The sequence below is a fragment of the Pseudophryne corroboree genome, chromosome 3 (genome assembly GCF_028390025.1).
Source record: "Pseudophryne corroboree isolate aPseCor3 chromosome 3, aPseCor3.hap2, whole genome shotgun sequence".
NCBI classification, from domain to species: domain Eukaryota; kingdom Metazoa; phylum Chordata; class Amphibia; order Anura; family Myobatrachidae; genus Pseudophryne; species Pseudophryne corroboree.
In genome coordinates this window covers 107,452,193-107,477,229 of record NC_086446.1, presented here as the reverse complement: position 1 = coordinate 107,477,229, position 25,037 = coordinate 107,452,193, and the positions used below count along the sequence as shown (strand labels likewise).

At 50.2% G+C, this 25,037-nt stretch overlaps 1 protein-coding gene across 2 annotated transcripts in view; it reads right to left on the bottom strand.

Moving 5' to 3' along the window:
• The window catches only part of UNC93B1 (unc-93 homolog B1, TLR signaling regulator), a 146,635-nt gene that overhangs the window by 33,047 nt on the left and 88,551 nt on the right, over positions 1-25,037 (bottom strand). For both annotated transcript variants that reach the window (XM_063958394.1, XM_063958393.1), the window contains exons 2-3: positions 16,313-16,454; positions 207-360 (exon numbers count right to left, since the gene is read on the bottom strand). In XM_063958394.1, coding sequence (XP_063814464.1) covers positions 207-360; positions 16,313-16,454 — 296 coding nt within the window. The remainder of the gene's footprint in view (positions 1-206; positions 361-16,312; positions 16,455-25,037) is intronic.

Genomic DNA, 25,037 nt, shown 5'->3' with positions numbered 1-25,037 from the left:
CGTACAGCCTGGATGTACGTTGGTTTTGCCCCTGGATGTACGCTGGTGTTGCCCCAGGATGGACGCTGGTGTTGCCCCTGGATGCACGCTGGTGTTGCCCCTGGATGCACGCTGGTGTTGCCCCTGGATGCACGCTAGTGTTGCCCCTGCAGACGTATAGCCTGGATGCACGCTGCTGTTGCTCCTGCAGACATATAGCCACGAACCTGATGAGAACAGGAGTATACAGCAGGGCAACGATTGGAGTTACATTGATGCCCATCAGCATCTTGTTATCGATGTCCTGCAGTCCCATGTTACCGTACTTCACATCTCTGTAAGTCTCATCATAATGTAAAATCAGCTGCATCTGGAGGAGGCCTGAAATACAGAGGCGTCAGTGTCATCACACGGTTTTATATAATAAGGAGATTTATGGTAAGAACTTACCTTTGTTATGTCTCTTTCTGCTAGGTACACTGGGTTCCACAGGGATTACATCGGGGTGTAGAGTAGGATCTTGATCCGAGGCACCAACAGGCTAAAAGCTTTGACTGTTCCCAGGGTGCACAGCGCCGCCTCCTCTATAAGCCCGCCTCCGTGCATAGGAGCTCAGTTTTGTTAACCAGTCCAATGCAGTAGCAGGTAAAAGAGACGACAACCGTTAGTAGCCACATACACCACATTCTCACGACAGGAGAAAGTGTCAGCGGCTAATGCCACACAAACCCAAAGAAGCTAAGTGCGTCAGGGTGGGCGCCCTGTGGAACCCAGTGTACTTTGCAGAAGGAGATTTAACAAAGGTAGTTTCTTACCATAAAGCTCCTTTTCTGCAGCAGGGTACACTGGGGTTCCACAGGGATAACATCGGGGATGTCCTAAAGAAGTTCCTCATGGGAGGGGACGCACTGTAGCGGGCACAAGAACCCGGCGTCCAAAGAAGGCATCCTGGGAGGCGGAAGTATTGGAGGCATAGAACCTTATGGACGTGTTCACTGAGGACCACGTAGCCGCCTTGCACAATTGTTCAAGGGTCGTACCACGGCGGGCCGCCCAAGAAGGTCAGACCAAGTAGAATGGGCTTTGATGGTATCAGGAGCTGGAAGGCCAGCCTGTACGTAAGCAAGTGCAATCACTATTCTAATCCATCTGGCCAAGGTCTGCTTGTTAGCAGGCCAGCCACGTTTGTGAAAACCAAAAAGATCTCCTAAGATCTCCTAAGCGAAGCCATTCTCTTCACATAAATACGGAGAGCCCGTACCACATCCAAAGACCGCTCTTTGGGGGTCATTTCGAGTTGTTCGCTCGTTGCTGATTTTCGCTATGCTGCGATTTGTTGCAAATTACGCATGCGCAAGGCACGCAGGGCGCATGCGCTTAGGTATTTAACACAAAACTTAGCAGTTTTGCTGTGGATCCTGCGGCGCTTTTCAGTCGCACTGCTGTTCGGTAAATGATTGACAGGAAAGGGGAGTTTCTGGGCGGCAACTCAGCGTTTTCCCGGCGTTTGCAAAAAAATGCAGGCGTGTCAGGGAAAAACGCGGGAGTGTCTGGAGAAACGGGGGAGTGGCAGGCCGAACGCAGGGCGTGTTTGTGACGTCAAACCAGGAACTAAACGTACTAAGCTGATCGCAATCTGTGAGTAGGTCCGGAGCTACTCAGAAACTGCTAAGAATTATTTAGTAGCAGTTTTGCAAATTTTTCGTTCGCTATTCTGCTAAGCTAAGATACACTCCCAGAGGGCGGCGGCCTAGCGTGTGCAATGCTGCTAAAAGCAGCTAGCGTGCGAACAACTCGGAATGAGGGCCTTTGGAGGATAAATCTGGAGAGGTAAAGGCCGGAACCACAATCTCTTGGTTATGGTGGAAAGCCGACACCACCTTTGGCAAATAACCAGGACGAGTTTGGAGAACTTCCCGATCACGTTGAAAAATCAGAAAGGGTGACCGACAGGTCAAGGCACCCAAGTCTGAAACTCGTCTAGCAGAGGCAATAGCCAGCAGAAACAAGACCTTAAGAGTAAGCCACAGACTCAAGAGGTTCAAACGGAGACTCTTGTAAGGCCACCAAAACAACTGATAAATCCCAAGGAGCCACAGGCGGGACATAGGGAGGTTGAATCCGTAAAACACCCTGAGTAAATGTATGAACATCAGGCAGAGTCGCAATTTTTCTCTGAAACCATACCGACAAGGCAGAAATATGAACCTTGAGGAAGGCCAGACGAAGGCCCAACTCCAGGCCCTGTTGCATGAAAGCCAAAAGTTTGGCCGTACTAAACTTGTACACGTCATGATTGTTAGACGCGCACCAAGCAAAGTAAGAATTACAGACCCTAAATCCGAGCAGAAGCCGGTCTATGGGCCTTCAACATAGTTTGAATGACCTTCTCAGAAAATCCTTTGGCCCTCAGAACTGAAGCTTCAAGAGCCACGCCGTAAAAGCCAGTCGGGCCAAATTCTGGTAGACACAAGGGCCCTGAACGAGGAGGTCTGGGCGTTGCAGAAGCAGAAGAGGACACTCTAACGAGAGACCCTGTAAGGCTGAGAACCAATGCCGTCTGGGCCACGCTGGGGCGATCAGAAGTAGGATTCCTCCTTCTTGCTTGAACTTCCTTATTACCCTGGGCAGGAGTGACACCGGAGGGAACACGTATGGCAGCCGAAAGTTCCATGGAATTGCCAGTGCGTCCACGAACGCTGCTTGAGTTTCCCTTGTCCTTGCTCCGAAGACCAGAACCTTGTGATTGTGTTGAGACGCCATCAGGTCTGCGTCTGGTTGGCCCCACTTGTCTACCAGGAGTTGAAATACTTTTGGATGAAGGCTCCACTCTCTGGCGTGTACGTCTCGACGATTGAGGAAGTCCGCTTCCCAGTTGAGGACCCTTGGAATGAACACTGCCGATATGGCTGGCAGATGGTGTTCCGCCCATTAAAGAATCCTTGACACTTCCATCATTGCCATGCGGCTTCGAGTGCCACCTTGATGATTTATGTACGCCACGGTGGTGGCGTTGTCCGACTGTACTTGAACAGGCCTGTTCTGTATCAGATGCTGGGCCAGTTTCAGAGCATTGAACACCGCCCGAAATTCCAGAATGTTTATCGGGAGGAGAGACTCCTCTCTGGTCCACCGACCCTGAAGAGAGTGTTGCTTCAACACCGTGCCCCAACCCCTCAGACTGGCATCCGTTGTCAGGAGGACCCAGTTGGAGATCCAGAAGGGATGACCCCTGCTCAATCGGTGGTCCTGTAGCCACCAGCTCAGTGACAGACGAACCTCCAGAGACAAGGAGATCATGTGAGACCTGATCCGGTGAGGCAGGCCGTCCCATTTGGCAAGAATCAGCTTCTGCAGAGGGCGGGAATGAAATTGAGCGTACTCTACCATGTCGAAAGCTGACACCATGAGGCCTAGTACTTGCATCGCCGAGTGTATCGACACTCGCGGGCGAGAGAGGAAGCATCGTATCTTGTCCTGAAGGTTCAGAACCTTCTCCTGTGACAAGAACAACCGCTGGTTGTGTGTGTCCAACAACGCCCTCAGGTGCACCATGCTTTGGGCACGGACCAGGGATGATTTCTTCCAGTTGATGAGCCACCCGTGGGCTTGCAGAAACTGGACCGTCAGATCCAGAAGACGGAGGAGAACTTCTGGGGAATTCGCCAGGATCAGCAAGTCGTCCAGATACGGCAGGATCCTGATACCCTGAAGGCGGAGCAGGGCCGTCATCCCCGCCATGACCTTGGTGAAGATTCACGTAGCCGTGGTCAGTCCAAAAGGTAAGGCCTGGAATTGATAATGGAGGTTGCCAATACCATATAGTCCCCTGGCTCCAAAGCCAGAACAATAGAGCGAAGATTTTCCATACGAAACTTGGATACCCTCACAAACTTGTTCAAAGACTTGAGGTTGAGTATGGGCCAGGAGGAACCATTCAGTTTCGGGACTAGGAACAGCGTTGAATAGTACCCCCTGCCTCTCTGAGCCAGAGGCACCGGCACTACCACTCCTGTGTCCAGGAGGGATTGTACCACCAGACGAAGAGTTTTTGCCTTTACCTGATCCGAAGAGATGTTTCTTGAAGGATATGGCGTATCCATGAGTGACGACTTCCTTTACCCAGGCGTCTGAAGTGGTCCTCAACCATACCTGGGTAAACCGTAGAAGTCGGCCTCCCACTCTGGGATCCCCCAGGGGAGGCCCGCCCCGTCATGCAGCAGGCTTGTCTGTTTTGAAAGCAGGCTGACGGGCAGCCCAGGTACGCTTAGGTTTGGGCTTATTGGTTTTGGAAGTACGAGACTGTTTCGGGTACGCCTGACCCTTTGCTTTACCTGGAGGTCGAAAGGAACGAAAAGAAGTTCTCTTAACCTTCGGAGCCGAAGGAGCAGTACTAGGTAGACATGCAGTCTTAGCGGAAGCTAAGTCAGCAACAATCTTGTTGAGATCCTCTCCAAAAAGGATGTTCCCCTTAAAAGGGAGCACCTCCAAGGTTTTCTTAGAGTCCAGATCTACAGACCAGGACCGCAACCAGAGAATCCAGCGAGCCAAAATGGACGTAGTAGATGCTTTGGTTGCCAGAACACCGGCATCAGAAGCCGCCTCCTGAATGTAATGAGAGGCTGTAACAATATTTGAAAGACATTGTCTAGCATTATCAGGAAAATTAGACGGCAGCTCTGCTTCCACCTCCTGAACCCAGGCTGCAATAGCTTCTGCAGCCCAAGAAGCCGCAATAGTGGGCCTATGCACAGCTCCTGCAAGTGTGTAAATAGACTTTAAGCAACCCTCCACACGCTTATCCATTGGTTCCTTCAGAGAGGTGATGGTAGTGACAGGCAGAGCAGATGACACCACCAGCCGAGCAACTTGCGAGTCCACCGGCGGTGGCATCTCCCAATTTTTACTTAACTCCGCAGTGAGGGAATAGCGAGCTAGCATCTTCTTGTGAGGTGTGAATTTCTTTCCTGGATTCCTGATGTATGTCAACCAAGTGGTCAGAATGAGGCAAAACTTATTTAGTAACCTCCCGACGTTTAAACCTATCAGGTTTCTTAGAGGTATCTACAGGTTCTGTTTCATCATCAATTGAAGAATCAGCCTGAATCAGGAGGTCAGGAACATCCACCTGTGAAATAGATTCCCCATCAGAAGCATCTGCATCAGTGTCTGAGGGGTCAGTATATACGCCATCTTCATCGGAAGAAGTATCCGAAACATGAGTGGATTGTGAGGAAGTAGTGGCCCGCTTAGAGGACCCCTTGGTCTTTGGCGGGCGAGAGTTAGGTTTCTGTTTAGCCAATGAGTGATTCAATTGCTGTAACTGAGTGGACAAGAGATCTGCCCACAGCGGATTAACCGCAGGGACGATATGTGGCTGTAAAGGCACGGGAGGTCCCATAGGGGGCGCAAGTCTAGTTACCAGTGTAGTCAGTAAAGTAGAGAAAGCAGCCCAAGGCCGGTCTTGATGCGCCCCTGTTGCCGCAACCTGACTGGGGGGTAGAGAACCCCCAGAACCTGAACCCTCAGCTGCAATGTTATCCTCCAATAAGTCTGCGGCATCATCACCACGTATTGCGGGATCAGCCACGGAACTATCGCCCCTTGCAGCTGACATGATATGAAAGCGTAAACCACGGGCGACACAGTACAATATTAGCAGATAAAATACCTGACCAAGAACCCCCTGTGCAGTGAGACAGCACAAACAGAGGATTTAAGAGGTATATGGTGACTGAAAATCACAGAGAAAAATACAAAATAAGTATATCCTGTGAACTACCTATATCAAACGAAAACCCTGAAGCACTTAGGCCCCCTCAGGGTACAGAATATAGGGATAGCAGTATGAGTGAGATACACAGAGTAGATATCACACAGCAGCTATATGCACACACACAGTCACATGTACAATGCAGAAAGTATGACAAACAATAAAACTGCACTGGACTAGCATTGCCCATGCAGTCCCAGAATCAGCTCAGCAGGTAGTGATGGCGCCAAACGCTGACAGGGAGTGAGGGAGAGAGAGAAATATGCAGCTCCAGGGCGGGAAGATTTCAGTAAATGGAGCCTAAGGCTGGGGGAGGGGCTACAGGCCATAGCCTTATCCCCTTGCTGGACTTCACCGCCGGGTACTGCGGGCCTTGTAAAATAGATTAATAATGTAATCTGACCTGTGTCCTTGCCCACAGTGTCCACGCCAGCGCTCGCGGCCTGTCTCCCAAAGGCTGCGCCAGATCGCGGTTAGCAGCGGGTCCCGCCTGGGGGACCCTCTTACCTCCTTCCTTGGTGCAGCCACGTGATCCCGGAGAGCAGCGGCAGGTGTGTGTGTGCTAGGCAGCGCCAAAGCCCTCCGCTATAAGTACCCAGCAACCGGGGCGCGGGAGTATACAGCATCGCCGGGGGAGGTGATGGAGCTGCCGTATGAGATGTCAGAATTAAATCTAGCACTGTTAATGCCTATGCTGCAGCCTTTGAAGTCTTCTATTTCTTCTTAGAAAAGCTCTTTTAAGGGCTGCTGGAGCAGCCCCCCTGTTAGTGACCTGCCTGCAGGGCACCAACTTACAAACTGAGCTCCTGTGCACGGAGACGGGGTTATAGAGGAGGCGGCGCTGTGCATCCTGGGAACAGTCAAAGCTTTTAGCCTGTTGGTGCCTTGGATCAGGCAATAAAAGCCTAAGGGGTAAATTTACTAAGATGGAAGTTCTATTTAAGATGGGATGTTGCCCATAGCAACCAATCAGATCCCAGGTATTATCTTCTAGAAGGTGCTAGATAAATGAGAAATAGAATCTGATTGGTTGCTATGGGCAACATCCCATCTTATATAGAACTTCCATCTTAGTAAATTTACCCCTAAGTGTTGAGCAATCAGCAGTGACCAAATGGACATTTACACTCATTAGCCTGCACAAGACAACACAATGGCCCTCATTCCGAGTTGTTCGCTCGCTAGCTGCTTTTAGCAGCTTTGCACACGCTAAGCCGCCGCCTACTGGGAGTGAATCTTAGCATAGTAGAATTGTGAACGAAAGATTCGTAGAATTGCGAAAGAAACTTCTTTGCAGTTTCTTTTTTTATTCTTTATTTTGTATGGTCAGGTAAGGTAGAAACAGTACAAATAGGAGTAGCAAACGGGCAAACAGAGCCCAAAAGCATAACAATGACGACCATAGTAATTTTAAAGAGTAACATAGACCAAAAACCAGAATGAAATCAGTATCGAATTAATATAGTGGTGGTGGTGCTGCTGGGGGCTGAAGAAGAATGGTGGGGGGGGGAGGAGGGAAACCACGATACAATCTTACAACAACAAGTATATATCGCATTATGATATGTAGGATACGAGGGGGGGGGAGAAGCATAAGAGCATAAAGAGGCCAGGCAAAGGATGGAGAGTGAGAGCTAGAAGAAGGGGTGGACATCAGTCGTCGCCCACGGGCCCGCGGGAAAACTTAACAATGCAAAGGAGGAAGAGACTATCTACTTTCTGCAAGTAGCCAAGGAGCCCAAACCTAGTCAAAAGTATATCCTCGGTCATGGAGGTAGTAGGTGATCCTCTCCATTGCTGCAATGTGCCAGACTTTGGCTTTGAGGGCAGCGAGAGGAGGGGGAGAGGGTTTTTTCCAATTAAGAGCTATCAGTGATTTTGCCGCTATTAAGATATGTGTCGCTAGTTTTTTTGAAAATGTATCAAGGGCTGGGGGGGGGGGGGGATAACAAAGTAAAAAGACCCAAGGGTCTTTCAGCAGAGGGGTCTCGAGGAGGGAGTTCAAGAGAGCATGAACTAAGTCCCAAAAGGGGGTTATTATCAGACAGGTCCACCATATGTGGAGCATAGTACCTCTACAGCCACAACCTCTCTAGCAATTAGAAGAAGTAGATGGGTAGATCTTATTGAGTCTGTCAGGAGTATAATACCAGTGATAATAAACCTTGTATGAGGTCTCTTTAATATTGGTTGCAATTGAGCTCCTCGCAATCCCCAGTCTCATGTCGTCCCAGTCCTCGGCTGTTGGGGGAGGTCCAAGATCTCGTTCTCAGGCAGTTTCATGGGGTCTGGAAGGGGGAAGGGTGGCGTCTAATAGGAGGGCATAGAGCTGGAAAGGGGGGAGTTTCAAAGGGGGTAAGGGGACGAAGTACCGTGAGCGGGGGCAGAGAGCATAAAAAGTGGCGAATTTGTAGGAATTCAAAAGGGTTAAAGGTTTGTGAGGGGTTCTTCTGCTGGAGATCAGACAGGGATAGCCATTGGCCCCGATTGGTAAAATCAGCTGGGAATTTAAACCCCAGTTGAGTCCATGTACGGAATCTCGTAACCGAGGATCCCGGAGGAAATAGAGGGTTCTGCCAAATAGGGGTCAGGGGGGAGGGGAGGGTAGTAAAATTCAGCTTTACGGGACAACCTTCCCAGATTTTAAGATTAAATTTGATGGTAGGAAGTAATTTGGATGTAAGGGGTCGGGATGTGGAAGGTAGGCCCCATATGGGGGTCAGATTCGGGAGGGAAATGTAAGCCGATTCAATATCAAGCCAGGAAACTGATCCAGGGGGAGCATAGGAGGCTATAATATCGGAGAGATGAGAGGCGAGATAGTAGAGTTTAATTTCAGGAAGACCCCTGCCACCGGCAGAGACTGGTCTTTTCAAGGTGTTTGCAGCAATACGCGGGGGCCTGTGGTTCCAAATAAAACGGATAAGGGCTTTCTGAATATTGCGAAGGAAGGAGGCAGGGACGGCAACAGGGAGAGTCTGAAAGAGATAAAGCCATTTGGGGACTATATTCATTTTGACGGCGATAATCCTGCCCAGCCATGAAATAACAAGACTATTCCAAGATGAGAGGTCAGACTGCATCTTGGAAAACAGAGGTGGGAAGTTTTCACGGAAGAGAGAGTCATAATGGGAAGTGAGATATATCCCCAGATATTTGATCCTTTTGGTTTGCCATTTGAAGGTAAAATTTGCCCTGAGGGAGTCGGCTTCTCGGGGGGGAACATGGAGCAGCATGGCCTCCGACTTGGAGTAATTAATCTTATAGCCCGACACCACACCATAAGATCGGAGGACCGAGAATAAGTTCGGGAGGGATATTGCAGGTTGCGTCAGGGAGAGGAGAATGTCATCCGCGAAAAGAGAGATTTTGGAGTCGGTATGGCCCACTTGAACACCATGTATATCAGGATGGGATCTAATTTGGGAGGCAAGCGGTTCAATTATAAGGGCAAAAATCAACGGAGATAGGGGACATCCTTGCCGTGTGCCGTTAGAGATATGGTCCGGGGCAGATGGGACGCCATTAATCAATACTGTAGCGGAGGGGGTCGAGTATAGTGCCAGGAGGCCAGTGAGGAAGTCACCAGACAAGCCATAGGCTGCGAGAGCAGATTTGAGGAAACTCCAGGAGATCCTATCAAAAGCTTTTTCAGCATCTAAAGAGAGGACAATAGTAGGGGATCCCCTGGAGTTTGAGATATGAATAAGATCGACAGCACGTCTGGTATTGTCCCTCGCTTGGCGACCCGGAATAAACCCCACTTGGTCATAATGGATCAGGGATGTGAGATACAGGTTCAAACGGTTTGCCAGAATTTTAGCAAATATCTTCAGATCTAGGTTCAGGAGGGAAATAGGACGGTAGCTAGCACAGTGAAGTGGATCTTTACCTTCCTTAGGGATCACCACAATCCTGGCTTCCAGCATCTCAGAGGGAAAAGGGTCGCCATGGAATACCTGATTGAAAAGGGACTGGAGGTGGGGGACGAGGAGGGTAGAGAACTTTTTGTAGTACAAGGCTGTAAAGCCATCTGGACCAGGAGATTTGCCCGATTTTTGAATCATTGTAGTCTGAACAATTTCCTCCGCAGAGATCTCAGTGTTAAGATGTTCCAAAGCGTCGTGGGATATTTTGGGGAGCTTAGCTTCGGAAAGGAAGCCAGAGATCAAGTCGGCGTGGGTCAGAGAGGAGGAGGGGAGGGAAGGAGAGGGGAGGTTATACAGGTCAGTATAGTAGGCTTGAAAAGCCGCTCTAATGGCAACAGGGTCATGAGTCAGATGGTTGTGGGGGTCTCTAATCGATATGATATTGTTTCGTGCCCTAGTAGATCGCAGTCGTGAAGCCAGGATCCTGTCTGCCTTGTCCCCCTTCTCATAGAACGTTTGGCGAAGCCATTTAAGACGTGTAGCCACTTGCCTAGAAAGAAGGAGGTCAAGTTCCGCCTTGACTGTACGAAGTTCAGATAAAATAATCGGGTCAGGAGACGCTTTATGCTGGGATTCTAGGTCATGGAGTTTAAAGGAAAGTGCGTTAATCTGGGTGAGGGATTGTTTTTTATTCTTGGAAGCCATGCTGATCAGATGCCCCCGCAAAACCGCTTTATGGGCCAACCAAAGAGTAGATCTAAAAACATCTGGGGAGTCGTTGAGGGCAAAATAATCGGAGAGCTGGTCGCGAAGATGGGACAGGGCTTCAGGGTTGTGAAGTAGAGAATCGTTAAGGTGCCAAGTCATTGGACGAGGGCGAGAGAGTAAGCCTGAAATATCACAGGAGATAGGAGCATGATCAGACCAAATAAGTGGGTGGATATGGGCAGATTGAAGATTCAGAGCAAATTCATAACTGAGCAGGATCATATCGATGCGGGAGTATGAATTGTGGGGTGAAGAATAAAACGTATAGTCCCGAGCAGACGGATCTTTCATCCTCCAGGAATCGTAGAGGAGTTGGGACTTCATGAGACGGAGGAGAGACCTAGAGTTGAGGGAGTCCGAGGAGGGGGCTGAGGGTACAGAGGCCGAGCGGTCCAGTGTGGAGTTTAGAACAGAGTTAAAATCCCCCGCGAGAATGAGTTCTCCTTGTCGAAATCGGGTTATGAGAGTGTCTAGTTTGGAAAAAAATTGATCTTGACGTTGATTTGGGGCATATATGTTAACCAACGTACATAGCTTATTATTTAGTTTCCCCACCAATATAAGAAAGCGGCCCTCTTTATCAGTATGAGACTCAATAAGTTCAAAAGTGAGGTGATGAGCAATCATAATTGCGACCCCTCGTTTTTTGGCACCATGGTCGCACGCATGGAAGGAGTCAGGGTATAGCTTACATCGTAGTTCAGGATGGGAGTTGTGCAAGAAATGAGTCTACTGGAGGAAAACCAGGTCACCTTTGTGGAGCTTAAGAGAGGCAAAAAGTTTCCCTCTTTTTTGGGGGCTATTGAGCCCTTTTACATTAAAAGAAAGAACCCGCAGACCCATGGGCATTCAACCAAGAGACAGGCAGAGTAGAAAAAGTGGTGGACCGTAGAGATGGCGTGGAGGAATGGAAAGATGCATGGAGGAAACAGAAAACAAGAGATATCGTGGCGGGAAGGAGGGAGAAGGTAGAGAAAGAAGGAGATCGGAAGGGAGGGAGGGACAGTTGGTCATCCGGCACTCGAGGCCAGGACCATTGGCGCCGACAAAAGGAAGCGATACTAGATGTCTGGAGAACATCTAGGTCAGCTAAAGGGCAAAAAGCCCCGAGGGGGCGCGGCAAGGCATCTGAGTGGTGCATCTCAATGGGAATAATGGGAGGGAACATACAAACAAACAATCCCCTCTTGGGGAACCTGAGGGATAAGCAAGAAGTAGAGGCAAGACTGAAGAGCAGGTGGAGCAAGAACAGGAGAAAAGCAGGGAGGGAGTGAAAAAGCAGGGTATCACATTACAATAAATGCTGTAAACATAGTTATTTGAGCAAAATTAAAGGTTATCAAGGTTAAAACATAAGAGTTCTGAACACAACTTCAAACGGCTCCCTGAAGAGGGAGCAAGGCCATTATAGACCATCATAACTGGTGATATCAGGTAACAAAAGATGAGGTCTGGTGACAAGTCAGGTCACCGGAGGTGGAGTTGAAAAGGTCGCTGTTGTCGGGACTGTAGACCATTCCGAACGGGGAGGTAAAGGTAGCATCCTCTGCTTTGGAGTGATTGGGGGTACGGTGGAAGAGTCTCCATCAGTGGGGATGCCTACTTTGGACAGTAGGGATTGAGCCTCAGACAGGTTTCTGGCCGTCAGCAATTTCCCTTGATGCCAGACCAGGATACGGAATGGGAAGCCCCAACGGTATTTGATGTTGTGCTGAGAAAGTCTCGAAGTGACAGGTTTAAAGTCCCTGCGTTTAGCTAAGGTGATCGGGGAGAGGTCTTGAAAGATCTGCAAGAGGGCATTCTCGAAGGTAACAGAACGCAGTCGGCGAACCTCCTTCATAATGGCCTCTTTCGCAGTAAAGTAATGCATTCTGAGGATAACGTCCCTGGGTCGGGAGGAATCCTGTGAGCGAGGACAAAGAGCACGGTGAGCACGGTCTAGAAGAAGGTGATCTTCGGGGGTGTCAGGGGAGAGCTGGGTAAAGAGGCGTTTAAGGTATAGGTCGACATGGGAGGACTCTACATCCTCTGGGACACCCCGGATCCTCAAGTTGTTTCTCATTGCCCTATTGTCCTGGTCCTCATGATCCTCCTGCAGTTGAGAAATATCTTGGCGCATCTGCTGGAAGTCGGTCTCGACGGATTGTTGGAACGTCACCACCTCCTCAACTCACCTCTCAAGTTGGTCAGTTCTGGAACCGATCTCTGCAATGTCGGACTTCAGCGCGTGGAGGGCTTGGACAGAAGTTTTAACATCTCTTACTTCCTTGAGAAGGGAGAGAAAGTCTCGCCATGTAATGGGCGCAAGATCGTCAGCCTCAGATTCGGAGTCGGAGAGTCCATGGGAATGGTCGGGATTGTGAGGTCTAGATTTGACAGGGGCGCCTTTTTTAGTGAGGAAGGGCGTGAGGTCAGCTCCCTGAGACTTTTTACCTCCTTTAGGCATCTTGCGAGGGCGTAGGAGACGAGGATAATTGAGAAAGAAGTAGGTAGCTGGGTTGCTCCAGTAGCTCGGCTCAGGGCCAAGAGGGGAGAGAGACAGGACGTTTAGGGGTGAGACATTGGGGGGTCAATAAAGAGCACCAGGCGAGTCACGTAGCAGCTTAGGGGAGAAAACTGTGGTTCTGTAGGGGCCCTGCATCGCTCAGAGATACAGGCAGGGTCAAGCAGATAGGTGGAAATATAAAAAATAAAAATATAAATCCTGGTGTCAATGGAGCCTTTCACCACAGGGGGGAGCCAAACAGTCAGAGATGAATCCTGCAGTGTACAGAACCCAACTTCCCCTTCAGGGAGGAAAAAAAGAAAAGAAAAAAAAAAGTATATATATATTTATATAAATGGGCCAGCTGTGTGGGTACTCACCCCCCTCCTGGGGCAATGCAGGGGTCACAGAAGGCAGGGGGAGTCTGGTCACGGTCCAGCCAGTGACCAGGGCTCCTATAGCTCTGCTCAGGTAGGGGGGAGATCCGGCATGGGAGCCGCCACACAGAGCACCCGGACGGCCACACTCCTCGGGCACCGCTGTGCAGGTAATTCACCGGGGGAAGTTGCAGCGGGGGCGGAGAGGCCGGCAGCGCCAGGAGCGAGTGGAGGATGAAGCCGCACGGGCGGCCGGAGGTCCGCGGTGGGCGGCGGAGAGATGAGCACAGCACCGGAGCCTGAGTGTCCGGAGGTCCTCTCTCGTCTTTCTCCCCGGGTCCCGGCCAGTAGTGGAGGCAATCAGGCGGCAGTGGGGAGCGGCGGGTCCGGCGCTGACTGGGAGCGCAGCAGGGGACACAGCAGCAGGATGTCGCGGGCGGCTCCGTCTTGCCGCCCGTCAGGTCCCCAAAATCGAGGTCCCGGCTCAGTGGACGTGGGTAGGCCGCAACCCGCGGAGTCGGCCTAAGCCGTCTCCCGATTCCGCTGCGCTTACCCACGGGGGTGAGGTGACCAAGAGGGTTTTTGTGAAGGCAGCAGGCCGGAGCTCGTATTGAAAGCAGCCACCTCAGTTGGCAGCCAAGCCACGCCCCCTTCTTTGCAGTTTCTGAGTAGCTCGAGACTTACTCTGCCACTGTGATCAGTTCAGTCAGTTTCGTTCCTGATTTGACGTCACAAACACACCCAGTGTTCGCCCAGACACTCCCCCGTTTCTCCAGCCACTCCCGCGTTTTTCACAGAAACGGCAGCGTTTTTTCGCACACACCCATAAAACGGCCAGTTTCCGCCCAGAAACACCCACTTCCTGTCAATCACACTCCGATCACCAGAACAAAGAAAATTCTTCATAAAGCCGTGAGTAAAATACCAAACTTATTAGCAAATTTACTTGGCGCAGACGCACTGCGTACATTGCGCATGCGCATTAGCGACTAATCGCTCCGTTGCGGAAAAAAAATAACGAGCGAACAACTCGGAATGAGGGCCAATGTCTTATCTCAATTGCTATAGGGTAAAGTACATGTCCTTCTTGCTCCATGGTATAAAAAACACACACGTGCAGCAGTCACAGTTTTGCTGATAGAATCCCACACTGACCATCCGCATTACGGGGCTGAAGCAGAGGTGGAGGCTGTAGCAGCCGCTATGACTGTGTACGCAGCAGCTGTGCTATATTACGCTACAGCCACAGGAGGCATCTGGAGCCCACTGACGACTCGCCAGATCCGCTGCGGTGGGCGCAGAATTAGATCACTCTGTGTGACACTGGACATCTGAGTAACCCTCCGGTTACTCAGGGCGTGCGGTAAAATAACACTGCCGGGACCAGTGAAGCGATGTCCGAGGATGCAGCCACTGGCTTTGCAATGCCCAGAAATCAGTTCCAATATGCTCTTCTTATGGCACGCTTCCTGACGCCACCACAACCACCAGCAGTATGTCAATCATGCTGTGACATTTTGGGCACTGCGAGTGACAGCGCAGCCCCTGATCTGCACATGTGTATGTGTGCGCATATCTGTAAATATTGCAAACTGCCTCTGAATCAGCCCCTACATGCATAGAAATATTCCGGATCTAAGGGGGAATTCAGACCTGATCGCTGGGGGGCCTTTTTTGGCATCCCTGCGATCAGGTAGTCGCCGCCTACAGGGGGAGGGGGTAATCGCTGTGCAGGGGTGCGAACACATGTGCAGGAGAGCTGCACAAACAGCAGATGGTGCAGTCTCTGCACAGCCCAGGACTTACTCAGCCACTGCGATGAACGGGGCCGGAGCTGACGTCACAAATCCTCCCACAAAACGACGGGTCCCTCCTGCGTTTTTCCGGACACTCCACAGAAACAGTCAGTTGCCACCCACAGTCAATCTTCTTGTGATCGCCGGTGCGATTGGATTTTTCACAAAATCCCATCGCTGCCCGGTGCTCTCCGTCATGCCTGCACATTGCGGTGCATACGTATGCGCAGTTCAGAACTGATCGCCTGCTGTTCGAAAACGCACAGCGGTGATCAGGTCTGAATTAACCCCTTTGTCTGTTTACAGAATTACAGTTGTGCTATCCGTAAGTTGTGAAGTCACTATCAGTGATCATTTGCACCATCCCTGTGAGAGTGGACTCTGCATTTGCTCTACTACCATAGCCAGTGATTCCATCTGCACTTCCATGCCGCACGCTCAGAAAGATTAGCCCACATGCAAATGCCAAAACGCCGGCCAGCCGCACCTATTCCGTGGATATGTGACAGATTTGCAGGACTCGGAATCACCTGCAGCTGCTCATAGTTGCATGTGATCAGCCATGAAGCACACGCAGTAATAGAAATCGCAAATTATGATCACAAAACAGATACATGCAACTATAAATAAAGGGTCTATTCATGAAGCAGTGAAAAGTGTGGAGAAGTGAGCCTGTGGAGAAGTTGCCCATGGCAACAGCCACCATTGAAGTAACATTTATAATTTGCATACTATACAATTGTACGGAGCAGCTGATTGGTTGCCATGGGTAACTTCTCCACAGGCTCACGTCTCCACTTTTTTCACTGCTTCATGAATAGACCCCTGATGGGCAGATGTATTAAGCTTGAAGAAGTGATAAAGTAGTGATAAGTGGAAAGTGATAATGCACCAGCCAATCATTACGAGTTTCAAAAAAAATGACAGGAGCTGATTGGCTGATGCGTTATCACCTTGCACTTATCACTGCTTTATCACTTCTCCAGGCTTAATACATCTGCCCCTCAGGGGCAGATTTATTAAGCTCAGTGAAGTGATAAATTGGAAGGTGATAAAGGACCAGCCAGTCAGCTCATAACTGTCATTTTTCAAACCCAGCCTGTGACATGATAGCTAGGATCTGATTGGCTGGTCCTTTATCACCTTCCACTTTACCACTTCACCGAGCTTAATAAATCTGCCCCACAGTCTCTTATAAGTGTGTGTTTGTGTGATGACACAAGTATACAACTGTACATTGCCGGTTGCTTAGAGTAATAACGTACCCAGATACACCCCATATGTTATGGCTGCGCCCAGGCTTGCGGATATTACGCTCTTCACCGTTAGGAGTCTCTTTCGCCTATAGTATCTCTTCTCCTCTGCTTCCTCGTCATAATCTCCATTGTCACCAAAAAACTCTTCCATCTGTAGAACAATGAAGACATGCCTTAATACAATTATCCAGGAAGGGGATCCGATGGTCTGGTAGAAAATCCTGGGTAACAACAATAGCACTCTATGCCGAGGGATAAAATCAGATTAAAAAGTATTAAACTACATAGCACAGATAAAATAGAATTTAATGATAGTAAGACCTATTAGGAGATACAAATTAGTATGTGCCACAAGCAGCAGCTTTATTTATTTCACCAATGTCATAAGATTTTACAATAGGCCCCCACTATTGTAAGTATAGTAAGTATGTAAGGATTAGGGGCCTAATTCAGACCTGATCGCAACAGCAGTATTTTCTTCTAATGGGCAGACATGTGCACTGCAGGGGGGGCAGATATAAATGTGCAGAGAGAGTTATATTTGGGTGGGTTATTTTGTTTCTGTGCAGGGTAAATACTGGTTGCTTTATTTTTACACTGCAATTTAGATTTCAGTTTGAACACACCCCACCCAAATCTAACTCTCTCTGCACTTGTTACATCTGTTCCCCCCTGCAGTGCACATGGTTTTGCACATTAGAAAAAAATAAGAATTTACTCACCGGTAATTCTATTTCTCGTAGTCCGTAGTGGATGCTGGGGACTCCGTAAGGACCATGGGGAATAGACGGCTCCGCAGGAGACTGGGCACAATTAAAGAAAGATTCAGGACTATCTGGTGTGCACTGGCTCCTCCCCCTATGACCCTCCTCCAGACCTCAGTTAAGATACTGTGCCCGGAAGAGCTGACACAATAAGGAAGGATTTTGAATCCCGGGTAAGACTCATACCAGCCACACCAATCACACCGTACAACTCGTGATATGAACCCCGGTTAACAGTATGATAACAACGGAGCCTCTGAACAGATGGCTCGCAATAACAACCCGATTTGTGGAACAATAACTATTTACAAGTATTGCAGACAATCCGCACTTGGGATGGGCGCCCAGCATCCACTACGGACTACGAGAAATAGAATTACCGGTGAGTAAATTCTTATTTTCTCTGACGTCCTAGTGGATGCTGGGGACTCCGTAAGGAACATGGGGATTATACCAAAGCTCCCAAACGGGCGGGAGAGTGTGGATGAATCTGCAGCACCGAATGAGCAAACTCAAGGTTCTCCTCAGCCAGGGTATCAAATTTGTAAAATTTAGCAAAAGTGTTAGACCCTGACCAAGTAGCCGCTCGGCAAAGTTGTAAAGCCGAGACCCCTCGGGCAGCCGCCCAAGATGAGCCCACCTTCCTTGTGGAGTGGGCTTTTACTGATTTTGGCTGCGGTAGTCCTACCGCAGAATGCGCAAGCTGAATAGTGTTACAAATCCAGCGAGCAATGGTCTGCTTAGAAGCAGGAGCACCCAGCTTATTGGGTGCATTCAGGATAAACAGCGAATCAGTTTTCCTGACTCCAGCCGTCCTGGAAACATACATTTTCAGGGCCCTGACTACGTCCAGCAACTTGGAATCCTCCAAGTCCCTAGTAGCCGCAGGCACCACAATAGGTTGGTTCAAGTGAAAACGCTGATACCACCTTCGGGAGAAACTGAGGACGAGTCCTCAACTCTGCCCTATCCATATGGAAAATCAGATAAGGGCTTTTACACGACAAAGCCGCCAATTCTGATACACGCCTGGCCGAAGCCAGGGCCAACAACATGACCACTTTCCACGTGAGATATTTCAAATCCACGGTTTTAAGTGGCTCGAACCAATGTGACCTCAGGAATCCCAAAACCACATTGAGATCCCAAGGTGCCACAGGAGGCACGTAAGGAGGCTGAATATGCAGAACTCCCTTGACAAAAGTCTGAACTTCAGGCAACGAAGCCAGTTCCTTTTGAAAGAAAATCGACAGAGCCGAAATCTGGACCTTAATGGACCCCAATTTGAGGCCCATCGTCACCCCTGCTTGCAGGAAACGACCCAGTTGAAATTCCTCCGTTGGGGCCTTCCTGGCCTCACACCAAGCCACATATTTCCGCCAAATGCTGTGATAGTGGGTTGCAGTCACATCCTTCCTGGCCTTGATCAGGGTAGGAATGACTTCCTCCGGAATACCTTTTTCCTTCAGGATCCGTCGTTCAACTGCCATGCCGTCAAACGCAGCCACGGTAAGTCTTGGAGCAGGCAGGGCCCCTGCTGCAGCAGGTCCCGCCTTAGCGGTAGAGGCCATGGGTCCTCTGAGAGCATCTCTTGAAGTTCCGGGTAGGAAACGACCCAGTTGAAATTCCTCCGTTGGGGCCTTCCTGGCCTCACACCAAGCCACATATTTCCGCCAAATGCTGTGATAGTGGGTTGCAGTCACATCCTTCCTGGCCTTGATCAGGGTAGGAATGACTTCCTCCGGAATACCTTTTTCCTTCAGGATCCGTCGTTCAACTGCCATGCCGTCAAACGCAGCCACGGTAAGTCTTGGAGCAGGCAGGGCCCCTGCTGCAGCAGGTCCCGCCTTAGCGGTAGAGGCCATGGGTCCTCTGAGAGCATCTCTTGAAGTTCCGGGTACCAAGTTCTTCTTGGCCAATCCGGAACCACGAGTATAGTTCTCACTCTTCCCCTTCATATTATTCTCAGCACCTTGGGAAAAAGAGGCAGAGGGGGAAACACGTACCGACTGTGGCTGTGGTACTGCACCTGAGAATGCAGCCTGTTTCTGGGTACTGCATCTAAGAATGCAGCCTCTGTGTCTGTGCATATTATTCTCAGCACCTTGGGAAAAAGAGGCAGAGGGGGAAACACGTAAACTAGAGCGTCCACAGCTATCGCCTGAGGGTCCCTTGACCTGGCGCAATATCTTTTTAGCTTTTTGTTGAGGCGGGACGCCATCATATCCACCTGTGGTCTTTCCCAACGGTTTACAATCAATCGGAAGACTTCTGGATGAAGCCCCCACTCTCCCGGGTGAAGGTCGTGTCTGCTGAGGAAGTCTGCTTCCCAGTTGTCCACACCCGGAATGAACACTGCTGACAGTGCTAGCACGTGATTTTCCGCCCATCGGAGAATCCTTGTGGCTTCTGCCATTGCCCTCCTGCTTCTTGTGCCGCCCTGTCTGTTTACATGGGCGGCCGCCGTGATGTTGTCTGATTGGACCAGAACCGGTTTGTTTTGAAGCAGGGGACTTGCTTGGCATAGGGCATTGTAAATGGCTCTTAGCTCCAGGATATTTATGTGTAGTGAAATCTCCTGATTTGACCACAGCCCTTGGAAATTTCTTCCCTGTGTGACTGCTCCCCAGCCCCGAAGGCTGGCATCCGTGGTCACCAGGACCCAGTCCTGTATTCCGAATCTGCGGCCCTCTAGTAGATGAGCCCTCTGCAGCCACCACAGTAGTGACACCCTGGTCCTTGCCGACAGGGTTATCCGCTGCTGCATCTGGAGATGCGACCCGGACCATTGGTCCAACAGGTCCCACTGGAAAATCCTTGCGTGGAACCTTCCGAATGGAATTGCTTCGTACGAAGCTACCATTTTTCCCAGGACTCGCGTGCATTGATGTACCGACACCTGTCCTGGTTTTAGGAGGTTTCTGACTAGAGATGACAACTCCTCGGCTTTTTCCACTGGAAGAAACACTTTTTTCTGGTCTGTGTCCAGAATCATTCCCAGGAACAGAAGACGTGTCGTCGGGACCAGCTGTGACTTTGGGATATTGAGAATCCAGCCGTGCTGCTGCAGCACTTCCCGAGAAAGTGCTACCCCCACTAACAACTGTTCCTTGGACCTCGCCTTTATCAGGAGATCGTCCAAGTACGGGATAATTAAAACCCCCTTCTTCCGAAGGAGTATCATCATTTCGGCCATTACCTCGGTGCCGTGGATAACCCAAACGGCAGCGTCTGGAACTGATAGTGACAGTCCTGTACCACAAACCTGAGGTACTCCTGGTGAGGAGGGTAAATGGGGACATGCAGGTAGGCATCCTTGATGTCCAGGGAGACCATGTAATCCCCCTCGTCCAGGCTCGCAATAACCGCCCTGAGCGATTCCATCTTGAACTTGAATCTTTTGATATATGTGTTCAAGGATTTTAAATTCAAGATGGGTCTCACCGAACCGTCCGGTTTCGGTACCACAAACATTGTGGAATAGTAACCCTTTCCTTGTTGAAGGAGGGGTACCTTGACAATCACTTGCTGTGAATACAGTTTTTGGATAGCCACCAACACTGCCTCCCTGGCAGAGGGAGTTGCTGGTAAGGCAAATTTTAGGAAACGGCGGGGGGGGGGGGGGGGGGGGGGGAAGACGCCTCGAATTCCAGCCTGTACCCCTGAGATACTACTTGAAGGATCCAGGGATCCACCTGTGAGAGAGCCCACTGTGCGCTGAAATTTCTGAGACGGGCCCCCACCGTACCCGGGTCCGCCTGTGAAGCCCCAGCGTCATGCTGTGGACTTACCGGACGCGGGGGAGGACTTCTGCTCTTGGGAACTGGCTGTATGCTGCAGTTTTTTCCCTCTACCTTTGCCTCTCGGCAGAAAGGATGCGCCTCTAGCCCTCTTGTTTTTATGAGGCCGAAAGGACTGTACTTGATAATACGGTGCTTTCTTTTGCTGTGGGGTAGCCTGTTTGAATCGGCATCACCTGACCACTGCCGAGTCCATAACCCCCTTCTGGCGGCAATCGACATTGCGCTTATTTTTGATGCCAGCCGGCAAATATCCCTCTGTGCATCACGCATGTATAAGACAGCGTCTTTTATATGCTCTATTGTCAGCAAAATATTGTCCCTATCCAGAGTATCAATATTATCCGACAGGGAATCTGACCACGCAGCAGCAGCACTGCACATCCATGCCGATGCAATCGCTGGTCGCAATATAATGCCCGTGTGTGTATATATAGCTTTTAGGGTAGCCTCCTGCTTTCTCTCAGCAGGTTCCTTTAGGGCGGCCGTATCCGGAGACGGTAGTGCCACCTTTTTTGATAAACGTGTAAGCGCTTTATCTACCCTAGGGGGTGTTTCCCAACGTGACCTATCCTCTGGCAGGAAAGGGTACGCTGCCAATAACCGTTTAGAAATTATCAATTTCTTATCGGGGGAAGTCCACGCTTCCTCACACACCTCATTTAATTCCTCAGATGCAGGAAAAACTACTGGTAGTTTTTTCTCACCAAACATAATACCCTTTTTTGTGGTACCTGGGGTACTATCAGAAATGTGTAATACATTTTTCATTGCCTCAATCATGTAACGGGTGGCCCTATTGGAAGGTACACTAGTCTCATCGTCGTCGACACTGGAGTCGGTATCCGTGTCAACATCTGTGTCTGCCATCTGAGGTAGCCCCTGATGACATTTGAGACGCTTGGACAGGCACAAGCTGAGTAGCCGGCTGTCCTATGTCGTCAAACCTTTTATGTAAGGAGCTGACACTGTCACGTAATTCCTTCCATAAGTCCATCCACACAGGTGTCGACCCCGCAGGGGGTGACATCCCATTCACAGGCATTTGCTCTGCCTCCACATCATTATCCTCATCATACATGTCGACACAGCAGTACCGACACACAGCACACACACAGGGAATGCTCTGACAGAGGACAGGACCCCACAAAGCCCTTTGGGGAGACAGAGGGAGAGTATGCCAGCACACACCAGAGCGCTATATAACACAGGGATATCACTATACAGAGTGTTTTCCCCTATAGCTGCTTGTATTATATATACTGCGCCTAAATTTATTGCCCCCCCCTCTTTCTGTAGTGCAGGACTGCAGGGGAGAGCCAGGGAGCGATCCTTCCAGCGGAGCTGTGAGGGAAAATGGCGCCAGTGTGCTGAGGAAGATGGCTCCGCACCTTTTTCGGGGGGCTTTCTCCCGCTGTTTGTGTAAATCTGCCAGGGGTAATTTACACCTATATAACCTCTAGGGCTATATATGGTGTCAGTTTTGCCAGCCAAGGTGTTAATATTGCTGCTCAGGGCGCCCCCCCCCCAGCGCCCTGCACCCATCAGTGACCGGAGTGTGTGGTGTGCATGAGGAGCAATGGCGCACAGCTGCAGTGCTGTGCGCTACCTTGGAGAAGACAGAAGTCTTCAGCCGACGATTTTCCGGACACTTCTTGCTTCTGGCTCTGTAAGGGGGACGGCGGCGCGGCTCCGGGATCGGACGACGAGGTCGGGTCCTGTGTGCGATCCCTCTGGAGCTAATGGTGTCCAGTAGCCTAAGAAGCCCAAGCTACCACCAGTTAGGTAGGTTCGCTTCTTCTCCCCTTAGTCCCTCGTTGCAGTGAACCTGTTGCCAGCAGGTCTCACTGTAAAATAAAAAACCTAAAATATACTTTCTTTCTAGGAGCTCAGGAGAGCCTCCTAGTGTGCATCCAGCTCGGCCGGGCACAGAAATCTAACTGAGGTCTGGAGGAGGGTCATAGGGGGAGGAGCCAGTGCACACCAGATAGTCCTGAATCTTTCTTTAATTGTGCCCAGTCTCCTGCGGAGCCGTCTATTCCCCATGGTCCTTACGGAGTCCCCAGCATCCACTAGGACGTCAGAGAAACATTTTTCTGCTGCGATCAGGTCTGAATTAGGCCCCAGGTACGGGTGAGCGGCACTTAGAATGCCAGCAGTCACATGACTGACAGCGGCATTCCAACATTTTAGAATCACGACACTGTGGATTAACTATACTAACCCTCTCTCAACCCTAACCCTCCCTTCCCAAAGCCTAACACTCCCTTCTTGCAACCTTACCCTAACACTTCCTTCCTGCAGCCTAAACCTAACCCTCCATTCCTAACTCTAACCCTCCCCCTCAAAGCCTAAAAGGGGGTACACACGGATTGCTTAGAACATCGCTCCGTGTGTAGGAGTGCCGGCGACAGTGATGCTCGGTCCCGCGCGTCGCTATCGCCGATGCTAGATTGGCCTGCATGCAGGCACAATCTAGCAGTTCGCTCATTTCACCGCTGGGTGAAATGAGCGTTCCCCCCGTGTTCACCCCCCCTCGCTCAGCGCATCGCGATGTGCTGAGCGGGGGGAGAGGCGTTTGCTGAGCGGTCTGTGCTAGACATCCCGTTTATATTAATAGATTCAATTGGTACAATTGCATTGAACTACTTACTACTCAGTACACATTCGGCCCACACACATTTTTTTAATGGTGCCCTCTGGGAGTTCCACGTGGTAGGCATGGGGTCGTGGTACCACTAATCACATAAACATGGCCCTGTCCCCACAGCGTAATACCGATATTCACAGCGAATTCCATCATCATCGTTCCGCCCACTTTACTGGAGTGTTCAGGAGTCTCCCAGACATCCCAGGAGAACAGGTATGTTGCTATATACCTATGTCACTGAAACGTAAACAGTGTAGAACTTCTTTGGCGTCATGTTAACCCCCCGTCTGTCCTCATCCATTAATTATACTAAATTAGACTAGTTTATTATTATTTTTTTTCAGGAGACAGTGGATCTGATAGTGTAAGGGTGTACAGGCGCACGTGGTACAGCATTGGTCACACCTTCCTCGCTTCTCATAATAGGCTCTTGATCATTTTCAACCCCAGGCTTATGTGGTTCTTAATCTGGCCCTGCACATGTGGCTGTTCTGATAGTTAGGCTGTTGCTGCAGTTCTGTGTGGTATTCTCATATCACTGGTCTCCTACCTCTACACTGCAGCAGTACAACGGGTTTGGTATGGAATGCCGGCGGTCACAATACCAACGTCGGCATCCCGATGTTTAAAATCCCAACAGGGTTGAGTTAAACATGTCATCCACTCTCTCCTACCCCCTAATCCTTCCTTCCCACAGCCTAACCCTAACCTCCCCCCGGTTGTGCCTAAACCTATACCCCCCCCCCCCCCCTTCCCATAGCCTAACCGTAACCTCCCCCCGGTGGTGCCTTAACATAATCCCACCTTCCCATACCCTAACCTCCCCCCGGTAATGCCTAAACCTAACCCCCCTCCCCATAGCCTAACCCTAACCTCCCCCTTTAGTGCCTAACCCTAACCTCCCCCCGGTGGTGCCTAAACATAACTACCCCCCCTTCCCGTAGCCTAACCCTAACCTCCCCCTGATGGTACCTAACCCAGCCGCCATACTTACTGTCATGATTCCAGCTGCCAGGATTCCGGCATCAGCAAACTGACGGGTGTCAGGATTACGAGTGCCAGGATCACGTCAGCCCTTCAAACCCTTATACCACCCCTACATTTTCCATTCCGCCACACTTCTGAAGAGTGTGTGTGTGTGCGTGTGTGTCTTCTCCCCAGGTGAAAGAATGCCTGGCTTTCCCAGCCTACTGCCTATTAACCTGATCAAACCTACTGTCTTAATGACAGATATGTATTGAAACACATTTAGGGGCCATTTATCATGGATCACATATTCAATGCAATCTGGGCAGGATCTTACCACCCGAGATAGCATTGCGACATGTGATCACATCGAGCGGATGCACTAATCAGCACCCGCAGGGACAAGGGCTCTGAATGTGACGGCTGCTGGGGGGGTCTGTGCATGCGCGGTCACCTAAGACCACACTGCACAGTGGTCACCACCGGGGAGGGGTATGGGGGAACACTCTGCTGGTCAGCTACACGTTGTGAAGCCCATGGGCTACAATGGGCTA